The sequence below is a fragment of the Pagrus major genome, chromosome 14 (genome assembly GCF_040436345.1).
Source record: "Pagrus major chromosome 14, Pma_NU_1.0".
NCBI classification, from domain to species: Eukaryota; Metazoa; Chordata; class Actinopteri; order Spariformes; family Sparidae; genus Pagrus; species Pagrus major.
In genome coordinates, this window is record NC_133228.1 from 19,005,629 (window position 1) to 19,020,050 (window position 14,422).

Consider the following 14,422-nt stretch of genomic DNA (forward strand, 5'->3'; position numbering starts at 1 on the left):
GTGCCGTACGATCAGACTACAGAGCAGCTCCTCAGGCTGTCAGACCCCTCAACTCATCTCTGCACAATGCCATAAAAAATAGTTTAAATTGTGTGAACTTATCCGACCTGGTGACAGGCATTAAGAATATCTAAAATAACTATATAGAAATAGGCTGTCTATTCGTTGATGGTCTCACTTGCTGACTTAGGATACGGTATTAAATTAAGACTGTTTCTAAACCAATCAGAAGTTCCTTAAGTACCTTTTCCACCACTCATACTCTAATGTTTATGCTGAGTAAAGTGTATCCCATCAGTTGAGGTGACTATGGTGGACGTCCGGTGTCTCCACGTGAGGGATGAAAGCTGTGTTGTGTTTGTCAGCAGTTCTCAGGGTAAACATAGGACCTTTTAATGTGGCGATTAAGTCGATCATCTGCATGTCCGCCTGGATTACAGCCGGTAATCAGACTCAAGGAGAACACAGAGGGGAGTGGACAGACGGCTACAAAAGGCCCCCACCTGCCGCCACCCTCACCCTATGTCCCATTGTTGTGTGACTGTGAAGAGGGAGAACCTCCGCTTCACAGTAGACCAAGTGGGCTGAGAGGTTTGCGAAGCAAAAAGGCTCAAGTTTTCTGACCTTCACACACTCAGGTGACCTACAGAAATGGGTAACTCAACAGGAAGCACCGTGGACGACCTGCAGGCGGTGGAGATGCACCTCTGGTACAAGAAGTTCATGACTGAGTGCCCGTCGGGTCAGCTCACCCTGCACGAGTTCAAGCAGTTCTTCGGCCTGCGAGGGCTGGACCCCGAGGCCACCGCGTACATAGAGCAGATGTTCCGAACGTTTGACATGAACAAGGTAAGATGCTGCTTTTTTGTTTTTTTAAATTCAAGGATTACATTAATAGTGGCAGGGTGTGATGGGAGTTTTTTGCCCTTCAAACATTTTAAATCCATAATCAACCATAATTAAAAGCTATCCACAACTAATTAAATGCTTGGAAGTCATAGTTCTTGTTGTATTTGTCAGTTCTGGGACTCAAAGATTTGGTTTTTGTGGTTCTTGCAGAAAATAGTGAGTCCAAAGTGACATCTTCACAATGCTTGTTATGTCTGAAAAACAGTCTAAAATGGAGACATTTAATTTATAATGATATAAAATGAAATAAAAGCTTCAAATTCTCATGTTGGAGAAGCTGGAACCAAAGATGTTTTAGCATTTTTGCTCAATAAATTTGATGAAAACATTAATCGACTGATCATTAATAATGAATTTTCTGCAACTTTTTAAGAAGCAGTATTTTGGGAGACAGATTCGGGTTGCAACTGATAACATATTTACATACCAACAGTCATAAACTCAAAGATATCGATTCCTTTGACATCTGTGATAAGATACAGTTTTAATTCCTCACATTTGAGGCTTTGGAAGCAGCAAAGTTGGAGCGTTTTTACTTTAGAAATGCCTTGATTGATTACTTTACAATCAAACTTTTGGCGATTAATCACGAACGTTTGACCACTCGATTAATTGACTAACCCGTCGGGCACTTAAACTGATAAAAACACACAGTAAAGGTGGCCTTTGAAGAGCAGAAAAGTTCCTCACATGCTGCCCAACTTGAAGAACATCTGTATAAATCAGGGACACAAGGGATGCAGTGACCTCCTGGCAACACGCCTGCGAAACACTCTGACCCTCACAGATTAATTAAGATTGTCTCAGAGCGTGTGACAGGGTCATCGCAGGATGTGTCTGTCTGAGAAGATGCACATCTATATTTAGTCTCCCCCCCGTCAGCTGACAAAAAGGCCGCGGTAATCTTTATGCATGATTTAAACCGTGAGATTATCTGAGAGACAATGCTTTGATGATGAGATTGTTGCCTGTGTTGAGTCCCTGGAGATTATCCTCCATCCTGGCACGCTTCAGTTCACACAGAAAGCTTTTTGGGGTTGAGATGAGGGGGATCTCTTTCAACTGAAAATAGTTGTTGGTCATGCATGATAATTTGTTGACACTGCTCTGCTTGTGTTCACAGGACGGCTACATAGACTTCATGGAGTATGTGGCCGCTCTCAGTCTGGTGATGCGAGGAAAGATGGAGCACAAGCTGCGCTGGTATTTCAAACTTTATGATGTGGACGGCAACGGCTGCATCGACCGACACGAGCTCCTCAACATCATAAAGGTGCGGTATAAACTCCGGATTTCTTAACAAACTCTGTCCTCAACGTGACACTGATTTTATCCTCTTCCTTTAGGCCATCCGCGCAATCAACGGGAATGAGAATCAGGATGTAACTGCTGAGGATTTCACCAACCGCGTGTTTGACAGGATTGATATAAATGGAGATGGTGAGTGTGTGTGTGTCTTCTGGAGATTTAGGAAGAAACCGATGGTGGGTGGACAGTGTTTAGACATTCATCAGCTCAGTGCTGTCAGGAGACACAACGGGCACAATAACAAGATACTGTAGGTGGCTGCTGAGCACAATAACAAGCTTTAAAACCTTTCAGAAAAGAGTCTAATTCAACTTTTGCCCGAGTAAAACTTTAAAGGTGAACTCCACCGATTTTTACATACAAAGTCAGAGAAAGAAAAGTTGTGGCTCCAGAAGCAGCGGGCTGGTAAATTAAGGTCTCAAAAAATCTGTGGGCGTAGAGAAGAGAAAGAAGTGAGCTCATTAGACCTCTGCAGCCCACTCCTCATCTCTGCTGGAGGCTATGTTAGCCGTGACCAGCATACACTACGCTAACACTAGAGCTGCACGTTCAGTCATTTAAAAGAAATCTGTTGCAGAATATTTTGATAATCTATTAATTGTTTCAGTCATTTTTCAAGCAAAAGTGTCAAACATGTCCTAGTTCCAGCTTCTTACGTGTAAGGATTTGCTGCTTTAGAAGTTTAAAGCTAAATCTGTTGAGTGTTCTTTTAAAACTGGCTTCATTCAGAAGTCTAATCATACGTTTATGTCTTTAAAAACAATCTTTCCCCTCTAAAGGTGAGCTTTCCCTGGAGGAGTTTGTGGCCGGCGCTCGCAGTGACGAAGATTTCATGGAGGTGATGATAAAAAGTCTGGACCTCTCCCACATTGTGGCCATGATCCACAACAGGCGGCACAGCGTTTAGATCTGCTCAGCCCGACTGGCTCATCCTCATTCATGATCTCACCCGAGCGCTGCAGTACGTTGCCTCTGGTAAAATAAGTCATTTATTGACTGAGATTTCTATTAAGATTGAATCCAGTTGAATATGATGCCAGTGTAGTGCAAACACTGACATTTCTTCTTTTTTTTAAATCTCTAAAGAAAGACACACATGCACTTTAAATGCACTTGGATGACTCAGTGAACCAGTGCAGACTGGTCATTGTCCTTGTTTAATGACGCTGAGCTCTCCCAAGGCCACCTTGGCATGAGGGATGATCTCTGACGCTCCACTCACCCACGGATACCTCCAGGGATAAAAGAGGGAGATAGAGGAGCAGAGTGGCAATTATATGCACTCAATGCTTTCCAAATCTTTTTTTTTCCCTGGGTCTGGGTTCCTCTGCATCACATTACTCAACTCTCTGTTTACCCGCTCCTGCCTGAAGGCAAACAGGAGGAAGCTATGACTCTGTGCTTCACATCCAGCTAATTTGATCAAGCCAAAGGCTGAAATACAGACCAGGTAAAAGTTTCCGAGGAGATTAACCAGCGCGCACATTGATTGTCAAGTGTTTACCTTTTTATAACGTTTTTTAAAATGATTCAAGTTGAAACAAAAAGGTGACACAGGCTTGGCATTTCTGTTTGGTCTTTTGTGTGTGGGTGTTCAGAATAAATACAGACATGGATCACCTTTGATGTTGCTTATTTGTACAATAAAAATCAATTCAAGCCTACTGTGTAATGTCTCATTACAGGATATGAGTGTGTTGCAGCTTTTGCAGCTTGTACACAGCAAATAATCAGCTTCAGTCCAGCCTCACACAAAACTGACGCAACCAACCGCACCTCAAGGCGTTTAAGGAAGTCTGAGATCCACAGGAACAAAAACAGCTCCTTTTCAAAGTCAGATGAAGGCCAATGAAGCTTATTTTATACAGCGTGCATTAACTCAATTTATGGCTTAGTGATGGCCCGGACTTGTCGACAGCCAAGAAAATTAGGATATTAAAGGTGAGTTTAATCATTTCCTAAATACAGCCCGATTAAAATGAGACAGCCCGTCAAAGAGCAGTTTTTTCCTCTAATGGCCAGGCCACATATCAGGCATGAGTGTGCGTGGCATTAACGTCTTGCTTTTCATTTTGGCACCCATGTAAACAGGTTAGTGCAGCCACACTGCTGGCATGAGCGGTGCATCATCTAGAGATTCAGAGTCTCGCTTATGTTTCCTAAAAATAATCTGTGGATACTTGTTTCAACCAGCGTTTTACTAGTTTTCATGTCTGTATCTGTAGAATACGTCACGGACATGAAGAGAATACGTACAACAGGTGAAGGGCAGTATTTTTCCTGTGCACTCTTTTTTATGTCTCTCCCTCTCTTTCAGCGAGGGTAAAGGAAAATCACGCTATCATCTTTATTTATCATTATCAAAGACAAACTCACCAATCACATGTGGCCCGACCGCAACACATTAACTCAGCCTATTCAGCCCTTATAAGCAGTATATAAACAGTAATAGCTGTAAGAAGCTACATAGACATTTGTAACTGTAATGTCTCTTATGAAGACATATTTATTGTTATTCTGTGTCTTACTTTATTAGTCATTATCTGTTTATACCCCAGCCTCCAGTTATGGGTACCAACAGGAGGAGTTATAGTGTAATAGTGTGTTATAAACAATGTATTAAATACAGCATAAGTGTGTTTGGTGTCTAGTTTAGTGGTTTGCTCATCTGATTTTAAATATTTGGGGGTCATTAACATTATATAATTACAGCTTCTCTTTGCCTTCTTTCTCTTCAGGCCCTTTAAAGATGTTTTTAAGAAAACAAGGGAAAAAAGTCTTTGTTAAACTGCAGACTTTGGTTTAAGGATTCACCAAAAGGCTGGCAAGCACTGCTCTAGTGTACTGTTCAAAGGTTAAAAGAGGAGTAAACCTGAGCCCACATAAATCCTTTTAGACAATAACTTTTCATAAAATGTGTGTTTTGTACATTATAGTATCAGTGTCCTTGGACTTCAGCATACAACCTCACACAACAGAGTAAACAAAGGTGACACATTACGGAAACAAAATTCTGCCTTTGAGCAAGGGCGATGATTCACCTGCATGATGCCAAGGTCGCTCTACGTCAGGTTTAAATGCTAAACCTGCATTGTTTTGTTTTTTTCCTCCTTATTTTAAGCAGGATGAACTACATTATGTTCTGACTCTCCTTCTGCAACAAAGCTGGATATTTCTTTCACATACAAAGAAAATTTTGCAGAAATAAATGAGAAAAAATAAAGCAACTTGCCAATGTGGCATTTATTTTATACAAATACAATTATTTAACATGGTTAACAGACTTTACAGGGAAAATATATAAGCTCATTCATCCACCACAAGGGGGCAGTGACATAATTGGATTAATTTTCCTCTCAACAATAATCTGAGCTCCTCATTTTGCCAAATGCTCTTCCTAAAGTATGTAAATCCTCCTTTTGTCTTACTGTCACAGTTTGTCATCTCTTCTTTATTCACAGCAGCTCACAGGAAGTCGTACAGGTACTTGATGATTTCAAAATTCACCGTCCTGGAAGATAAATCACACAAAGCACATTCTCAGTAAAATAAAAGAAACGGCCAAAGGTTAATTCCTTTGAATAATTCTCTATTAAGTCTCAGTCTTGTGTTAACAGACACACACACACCTGGATATGGCACAGATGAAGTCCATAGACACGGCACATTTGTACTTTGGGGCGTCGAGCTGGTCATCGTGACTGACCTTACTCAACAGCTGTAAGGTCACCAGAGAGGAGATCTGAATGGAGAAAAAAGGGAAAATAAAATGACTTTCTGTTCTGCTTCTTCGAACACAGCTTGATGCAGAGGCACTACATGACGGGAGCCAGTTGCGCAGATATGGGTTGAGCCTAATTTCCTAAAACCATTTCATGCTCGAGCCATAAATAGATCAGCGTTTGGCCACGGATCCCGAAATACACGACCATATGGGTAGAAAACTCTCATCTGAGACTCTGTGGTCATTCCGCTTGATTTAACATAAAATACTGTTCCACTTACACCCAGAAATGGGAACAATTATAATTTAAAATCCTCAGATTTTTATAGCTTACATTCTTTTTCATTTGCTTATCGGGCAAATGTGGAAAAAAGGAAATTAAATCATTTTCTATAGTCAGTATGAGCCAATTTACAGACTTCCTACAGCGAACTTTAGGAGCCACAGTTGGGGACAAAGATGACAAGCACTGCAGGACTAAATGACGGGCAAAATTAAATCACTTCAGAGCTCAATTTAACTAAAAAGGGTAGTGTTGAAAAAGGCAAGCAGAGAGGTTAATTAAACTCCTATCTTTTTTGGATGGATAATGTTAGTGTCCTGCTGACAAACACAAACATTTTATTTGTCCTTCATTAGATGCGTCATGTCATCACAGACTCCACACCAACAACAGATGACAGCCTCGTCTACACGTAATTGTAACGGTCAAAACAGGCAGGTTTGAACACGCTTGCTCTCTTGATCCCAGGCTTTTCCAAGATGTTTTGTCAGATATGTGTAGACAGATGTTGGGCTGGGCACTGTGGTGTGGTGCTTTGAGCTAAATGGTAAACTAAACTCAGTCAAAGGACTACCATTAGCACAACAACACAACTTCTGTTGCACTAGAGGAGCCTCCTCTAGTTTCTTCTGTCAGTATGCAGGTGATTTTACTAAATCTGTTCATTATTGTGAGTGAAATGTTAAAAATCATGCAAAATTCAAATAAGTGACTAAGTGTGACTTAAGCAGCCAACTGGACACTGACCTGGGAGAAGATGCTGGCAGTTGGGGCGACTCTGCTGTCCACCACACTGTAGAAAATGGCGAGCAGGCGGTCAAGAGGGAAGGGCTTTGGTCCCAGAAGGTGGTTACTTGTCTAGAAAAGAGACAATTTATTGATTTTATATTAAAAACATGCCTTTACAATTAATGGAAATCAAAGCCAGTGTTACACTGAATAATCACCTTTTCATTTTTCTTCAAGAAGTTTGTTTTTCTTATTTTACCGTGGTGCTGTTGGGAGGAAACAGAGGGTCATTACTCATAAATCATCAGTTTGCCTAAAAGGGCTTTACAGTCTGTAGATACAACACCCTCTACCCCCAGAAAACCAAACTACAGAAGCATGACTGTAACAGAAGGTGTGTAATCATTTACAATAAAATTCCTCTACCTTTAGGAAGAAGCGTTTATCTGTGCGAGCAGGGTTGTAGGACGCCAGGTAGGCAGCAATCAACAGGAACTTGGAGTAATAAGGCAGCTCAACATGAGTGTGTGCAGATAAACCTGAGGGGCACAAATGCAATGAGTCAGACGTGTTAAACTAAAACTGAAAAAGATGATTTATTTTTGGTGTGATGAGCTTACAAGTTATTAACAGCACAGGAAAAAAATATCACAATTTCAGCATGTGTGACTGCACTCTATCAGCAGTTTTACAGTTTAACATCTGCTCTGCAATCGTATTACGTCGCTCAGTGTGTGTTGGTACCTCTCAAGGCTCCACACTCCTTCTCCTCCATTTGCTGCATCTGCTCCCACTGCAGACTGAAGAGAGAAAAGAGAAGAGACACAATAATTGAAGGCACCACAACAAACAAGCAAGCAGGATTACTGGAGTGAGTCGTTAGATCAAAGGTGATATGCTTCATGCGCTGATTGATGTAAAGATTAAAGAAAACAGACCTTGACACTTCTCTCAGGTAAACAGTCTGCATGGCTTTTTTCAAATGAGGCTCGATGTTTCTCCACAGCTTGTGGGTGTCAGTTTCTTTCACTGAAGACAGAAAACAGAGCAGCATTGTTGAAAAAGCCAAAGTAGCATGCGAGGATCCATGTTGGCACATAAAAGAGACGGGATGTAATTATAAAAGGCAAAGAAAAACAACAGGAAGACTATCAAAAAGTCTGTAGAAAAAACACTTAAACAACTTCACACTACCTGCACAGCATCAAATTGCACACAGACAAAGTTAGTGACCAGCCAAAGAAAGTCGAACACCTAGCGTCTTTGATATCCAGATAATGTTGTCACACCAGGCGTTTGATGGAAACATAGCTACTATGACTTTCTTAAAGATAAATGTTACAGCAGAGATGTATTTGATTAAATCAGATTGTGCAGTTGTACCTGATAAAGTGGCTACTTAGTTTAATAGAAGCATAAAGCGGCTTATTCATTTACATTCATCCGTCTAGTGCTGTGACGGTGCCATCAACGGGAGAAATCAATACCTGTGTCATACTGAAGGCTAACTACATCATAAAATATATAAAGCCACCTACAGCTGAATACAAAAGATGCTGTGTGTGCAACCAGGCAAATATTTACTAACACATTTACCACAACAACTCAACGTGATGATAACATGTAAGTGTTGTTGTTTACAGCTGAATAATGCCTTCTTTGAGTGGCAAAAATCAATTAACGCAGCTTCAAAGAAATAAATATAGAAAAAGTTATATAGCTGAGGGACATTTCAAGATGATAAAAAGATCCCTCTTTGAATGAAGACAGAGAAGAGGTATATTTAAATATTGATCAGCTGTCAGATGAATGAAGACACCTCTTTATGCTTTACCTTTTCCTTCTGCCAGCGGCTCACAGAACTTTGAAAAGTTGAGGGCAGCCTGGTTGAAAAAAAGAGATCAATGATGAAAGAATCAAAGAAAATCAAAACAACTAAAAAATCTGTGTGTGTGTGTGTGTGTGTCTGACCAGGTGACGCAGCTCTCTGAGGTCCCGACAGACCGAGTAAAACACTCCAAGCAGGATGTTGATGTAGGAGGAGTAAAACTCTGCCGAATATGACGGATGTTTGTCCTGGGACAAAATCTGCTGCAGCTCACCTACAAATAGATGAACAGACGCATACAGTCACTCTCCTCAGACTCACACAGAAAACAGACATATTATAAAGCATAATGTGTCTCTAAAAGGAGCCAAACATTTCCTCACATATAAAGAACAATGATTCACTCCCTCTAAGAGCTGAATTTATGCTGTGGTGTTTTATAATCCAAAATTCCTCCTGCCTAACGTGTGAAAACAAAATCACAGGTACATCTCACGCTGCATCCACCAAGTGTGTGTCATCATTATGCATGCAGTGTGGTGGGAGTTATTCATAACACGGACTGATGCAGCGTGTGAGAACAATGATACCTTTACTGTAGTCGGGGAAATGGAGCAGAAGGGGCTCGAAACTGCCGGTGTTCGGTCTGAACTTGTCCCAGACAATTTCACTGAGCAGGATGACGGTGACGTTGTCGTCGACCTGAAAAGGACACGTGTTCAAATATGTTATGTAACAGCGGTTTTGTACAACAAGTGGACTCAACATGTGTTAGGTCAGTGAAAATATGTCTCCATGGCTACACCCTATGCCACCTTGAACGTATGTGTTTTATTTATTTATATCTAATGTTTTGGAGATGACAGTTTTGATACTGAGCAAATAATTTAGGTCATTGATGAAGCAAAAACACTTTCCCTAATTTCAGCTTCTCAAATGTGACAATTTGGTGCTTTTCTCTACTTAACATAATTTTTATTTGAATACTGTTCCACTGAAAACCGACAACATCATAATGTGCTTGAGGGACATTTGATAATTTTGGATTTTTCATTTATAAAGTAAAAGAAATGCTGGATTCAAACTAACAACATTAATTTAGTTAAAAAACGGTTTAAAAAATAATCATTGCCTTCAGCCATGATGACAGGCTAAGGCAATTAAAAAACTGAATTATATTTGTGCGTGCAGCCACAAAGTAATGACTAAATATCAAAAATAGATTTTAGCAATGGTAAAAAAAAAACAAGCAAAAAAAAAAAGGTGTGGGCTGAAGCCAGAGCTTTTTATGCCTGCCTTAATACAACATTTACAACATTTATGAAAAAGCTTTACAGCCTGGACTAAAAACAATGTATAAGCAATGATGAACCAGTGGTCTTCTTGTCATAGAAAATGTCATAAAATTGCAATTCACTGATAAACCAAATACTGTAGTTTCTAATTAATGTTCAGTCCATCAGCTCAACAATTAGTTGACTATTCTTTTCAGCTCTTGAGCCACATTAAATTAAAAGATTTGATGAATGTCGGTATAAAACCATTGGTTACATTCAGTCAGACAGATCAGGCTCAGCTTTTAGTGCAACAGCGATGCCTCATGTTACATTAAATAAAAGTTGTCCGTGGGTTCATCCCAGTGAAGTAAAAGACCTTAAAATTTGCGAGCACCGGCATCAGATATTGGTAAATATTCTGAAATGAGGTAGCCTGGTAAGATCATCAAGAGGGAAGAAGCTGCAGAACATGTGAGGCATCATGAGGTGCTGACACAACACATCCTGATCCAATTAGATCTGAAGTTTGGCAGGCATCACAAAGTAAAACACTTTACAGAGCGAGAACACACTCTGACCTCCTGCCTCTCTGCTACTATAATAAAATATACCCGAACACTAAACCACTAAATGTGTCATGTTAGCCTTTGTGCAGAAAGGCCTTAGTTATTATATGAACACGTATAATACACATTAGAGACGCAACAGCCTTTCATCATCCTGTCACCCTTCACATACATGTAAATATGCATTGTAATTATCACCCTGTTCGGCAGCATTGAAGCAGCATGACATTGAATAGACAGGTTCCACTCAACACTCATAATCAACCAGAAAACAATTAACTTTCACCAGAATAAACCACATATAATCACATAAGTCTTTGTCCTCTTGATGTCCTTAATTAAAATGCTGCGAGTGGCTGCCATCCTTCCTTCCTAACTGCATCATGAAAGAGATCCACACACTCAGCTCAAGGTCATTCATTACAAAAGAAGCTCCTCCAGTCCCTCTTCATCATCAACAACAATAAAGTGGCTCACTTGATAGATAACACTGCACTTAGTTTCTCACCAATTCCTGAAGACGCAGCAGAGCAGGGAGGAGATTGGCATCGGTGTCTCTCAGAAGCTCTGCTTTTTCCATCACCTGAAAAATAAATGTGTGCATTTGAGCTTATTTTGTAACCTCCATACTCAACACAGGAGGTTGTGGATGGCTGTTTTATCACGACAAATTACTGTTTTATATGCTGCGAGCTCACTCTCAAACCTAAAGGAGATGATGAGGCCAAAACACAAGATTACACCTGCTCCTGTGCTGGCTGAGAATCACACTTGTTTTCTTCAGGCTAATGCATCTGGAGCTTTGTTTAGCATCCATTTGCATATGTTATCACAACTAATCATATTATCTTACAAACATTTAAGTGACACATCCAAAGAATAGACAATTTGACACGCCATGGATTACACTGTAGTATTGTGGTGTGCCAAGTGAAGAGTGATTTTCTGTTCAGGGCATAAAGTGCACGGCACTCACAATGTATCGCGTCTGCTTGGCAGGAGTCTGGGAGCAGTGCTGTCTGTAGATGCGTACAAAGTCAGACAGGGAGGGACTGCGGGGGAGCAGCGAGGCGGCATCGCAGCCAAAGAAGGACAGCAGCACTTGTTCAAACAGCAACGCGACAGAAACACATTCGACGCAGCTGACTGTGGCGTGAGGAAGCTGCAGAGAGGAGAAGGAGGAGGAGGAATGATGAAAGACAACCAGTTTGATATCTGTGGAGTGAAATACAAATCTATGCTTTTGTTGCACACTGAACATTACAATAATATGACAATGAAGTAATAAGATTTTTTTCTTGTCACAGCCTCCTCTGCTGTGATTTGGTGTGACATAATGAAAGAAATAGGTTGTTAAATGAACACAACATTTAAGTTTGTTATATAGCTGCAACAATTAGTCACTTCATTGATTAGTTGATTGAAAAACAAATTAATTGTAGCTATTTTGAGAATTGATTATTTTCAGAGGCTATTTTTCTACTTTTACATTTTCTAGACTAAATTAGGGCTGCACAATATACCGCATTCAAGATTGACACTGCAATGTGTTCATGCACAATAGTCACAAATCAGAAAGTGCAGTGTCAAGGTGAATTAACTAAAAAATGCCTTTGCTGGAACTTTTTTGCTGCTTGATACAAAAGCAAAATTCCACAGTTCTCATTTTTTTTATCACTTATCTACAAGAGAAGTCTATATATTATATAATTCAGTTTGATTTAAGGGTTCTTGGATACATGTTTGTTTGTTGCTTGTGAGTGACATGCAGCCTCTGCATGCACAGTGAACCACCAATCACAATCATTCTTTCGCAATTTATTAAACAAAGCAGGGCCTGTAAAATGCACTATGCTACAAAATCACCCCATTCATTCTGTGATGATTATTGCTTTTCATTTTCGTTGGTCACACTGGTGCACCTGAATTTTAGCAAGTCTGATTTTTTTGTAGCATATAAAAACGTTTTAAACAAACACCAACTGGATCTGTAGACAATCGCCTTTGAACAAATATTAGCCTATCAACATATCTTTATGTACATGCTGCGCATTTTCTATGCATGTTAATAGAGAATCCAGTCTGCAGTGTAGTTTAATTGACTGATTAATTGATTTATTTGTCAAGAACTTGTTGTACACATTTTCAGTGGCTACTGTTTTACTTGTCTGTAACGTCTCACTGATGGTAAAAGATGAAAGTATGGGAAGGATCTCTTTAGACCCTGAAAAGCTTTGCTCTCTAACCCTAATTCATACGAAAAATGTGCAGAAAGAGAGGAGGGCATTTTTTTTCTAAATCAGACAGTCATACTATCAATACATTTTAAATGAATAAGGTTGATATAAGCCTGTTCACGCACTGAAAGAACGCACAAAGCTTTGTGAGCGCTGAATGCAATAGAATTTACTGAAAGAATCGAGCTGCCATCCTGAACATTTTGTACTTTCAATAAAATGTAATATTTCCAAGGATGAAGCTCTCTTTCAGCAGTCTGATGAAGGAAGCTTTTTATGATTGAAGTGCCAGTTTGTTTGTCCTGTAAAAATTTTCTGCAGAACAAGAAATTATTAACAAACATGGACCCCCTAACCTCTAACACGTACAGACACAAACACCATTCAGCCCCGAGGGTCCCTGAGCTGAAAGCAAACATCTCTTTCTCACCTCAAGTTCCTTCAGCAAAACCTGCATCACATGACTCTTCCCTGAAGCCCGATGACCATAGATGAAGATTGATGGGTAGCTGCATTGCTGGGGCTGTAAATAGAATTGAACACATTTGTACTCAATTTAACAGTGACATTTTATTAAGATCAATAACAATCTAGGTGCTGTATGGTAGGCAACTGGACTTGTTTCAGTTCCTTGAAGAGTTTTATCGTCAAATTAAACCCACATCTGCATCACTGATTCTCAGTCAAATTCTGATTTCCTTTAATTTTAATTGTTCTACTGTTTTAATGTACTTAAATCTTTGTGTTAAATGTTTTTACACACTTTAATGACAAGCACGTTGAGCCTCATTTCATGTCTGAAAGATGCTACACAAGAAAATGTCATTATGAATACCTCTAAACAAAAAATGTTTTTCAATATTACCTTCTGGTTACTGCTAAGTGTGTGGGTCAAAGCCAAAGACTGCAGTAAAACAGAGCAGTATATGTTGCATTTGAACTTTCTGGAAACCCAAATAAACACAGGACACACACTTCATATGGGAGCTAGCAGGAGCTGTCACCAGCCTGAGCCTACATACCTGCCCCATGAGCGACAGCAGCATCCCCGCCTGGACCTCCCTGCAGGGCAGCAGCTCTGCCACCCTCTGCAGCCTCTCCTCCTCGTACCCTGGATGTTGTAACATGGCTGTCATCTTCGTACTACCAACCACAACACCGTCTGGAGCTCAGCGACATGCGGCTAAAACACGAGCAGGCTAACTAGCTTAAAGTTCAGTCACAGCACATTCACCGTACGAGAGTGTTGACGACGACTTCCAGAATTCAGTCAAAATGCGAGAAAAAACGATGAATACTGAATTAACTATTCACTGTGAACGCGACGGGACGCTACTGAAATATCCATACCTGGAAATAAAATGTGTAAAGAGCCTAAAATGCGGTGAAAAAGTGAGTTAAAGTTGGAAACAAACACACAAGCGAGAGTACTCGCAGGAGTTTCGCGCGCGCCTTCAGTTTACGTCAAATGACGGTGTTCAGTTGGCAGCCAATCACAGATCACCGATGGAATCATGGGTAATGGAGTCTTCGCACTAAATCTGTATTTTGGGGGAAATAA

General features: G+C 40.2%; 2 protein-coding genes across 3 annotated transcripts; one reads left to right on the forward strand and one right to left on the reverse strand.

The window, feature by feature from the left end:
• Nucleotides 1–651: 651 nt before the first annotated feature.
• On the forward strand, nucleotides 652–3,124 carry guca1aa (guanylate cyclase activator 1Aa). Its single transcript, XM_073480854.1, has 4 exons — nucleotides 652–849; nucleotides 2,033–2,182; nucleotides 2,256–2,349; nucleotides 2,997–3,124. Exons 1-4 carry the CDS (start codon nucleotides 652–654, stop codon nucleotides 3,122–3,124), a joined length of 570 nt encoding a protein of 189 aa, XP_073336955.1.
• A 2,312-nt stretch (nucleotides 3,125–5,436) lies between these two features.
• Nucleotides 5,437–14,311, reverse strand: orc5 (origin recognition complex, subunit 5). 2 transcript variants are annotated; one of them, XM_073480762.1, is made up of 15 exons: nucleotides 14,212–14,301; nucleotides 13,884–14,044; nucleotides 13,292–13,384; nucleotides 11,601–11,786; nucleotides 11,133–11,207; nucleotides 9,372–9,483; nucleotides 8,925–9,055; nucleotides 8,788–8,836; nucleotides 7,892–7,982; nucleotides 7,698–7,753; nucleotides 7,380–7,492; nucleotides 7,172–7,219; nucleotides 6,972–7,082; nucleotides 5,847–5,959; nucleotides 5,599–5,728 (listed from the first exon to the last, which is right to left on the reverse strand). In XM_073480762.1, the coding sequence occupies exons 2-15, from the start codon at nucleotides 13,995–13,997 to the stop codon at nucleotides 5,683–5,685; spliced, it is 1,338 nt and encodes a 445-aa protein (XP_073336863.1). In that variant the 5' UTR covers nucleotides 13,998–14,044; nucleotides 14,212–14,301; the 3' UTR covers nucleotides 5,599–5,682. The 2 variants fall into 2 exon arrangements, with proteins under 2 accessions (XP_073336864.1, XP_073336863.1); XM_073480763.1 differs by having other exon boundaries at nucleotides 5,437–5,728; nucleotides 13,884–14,311.
• Nucleotides 14,312–14,422: the final 111 nt, after the last annotated feature.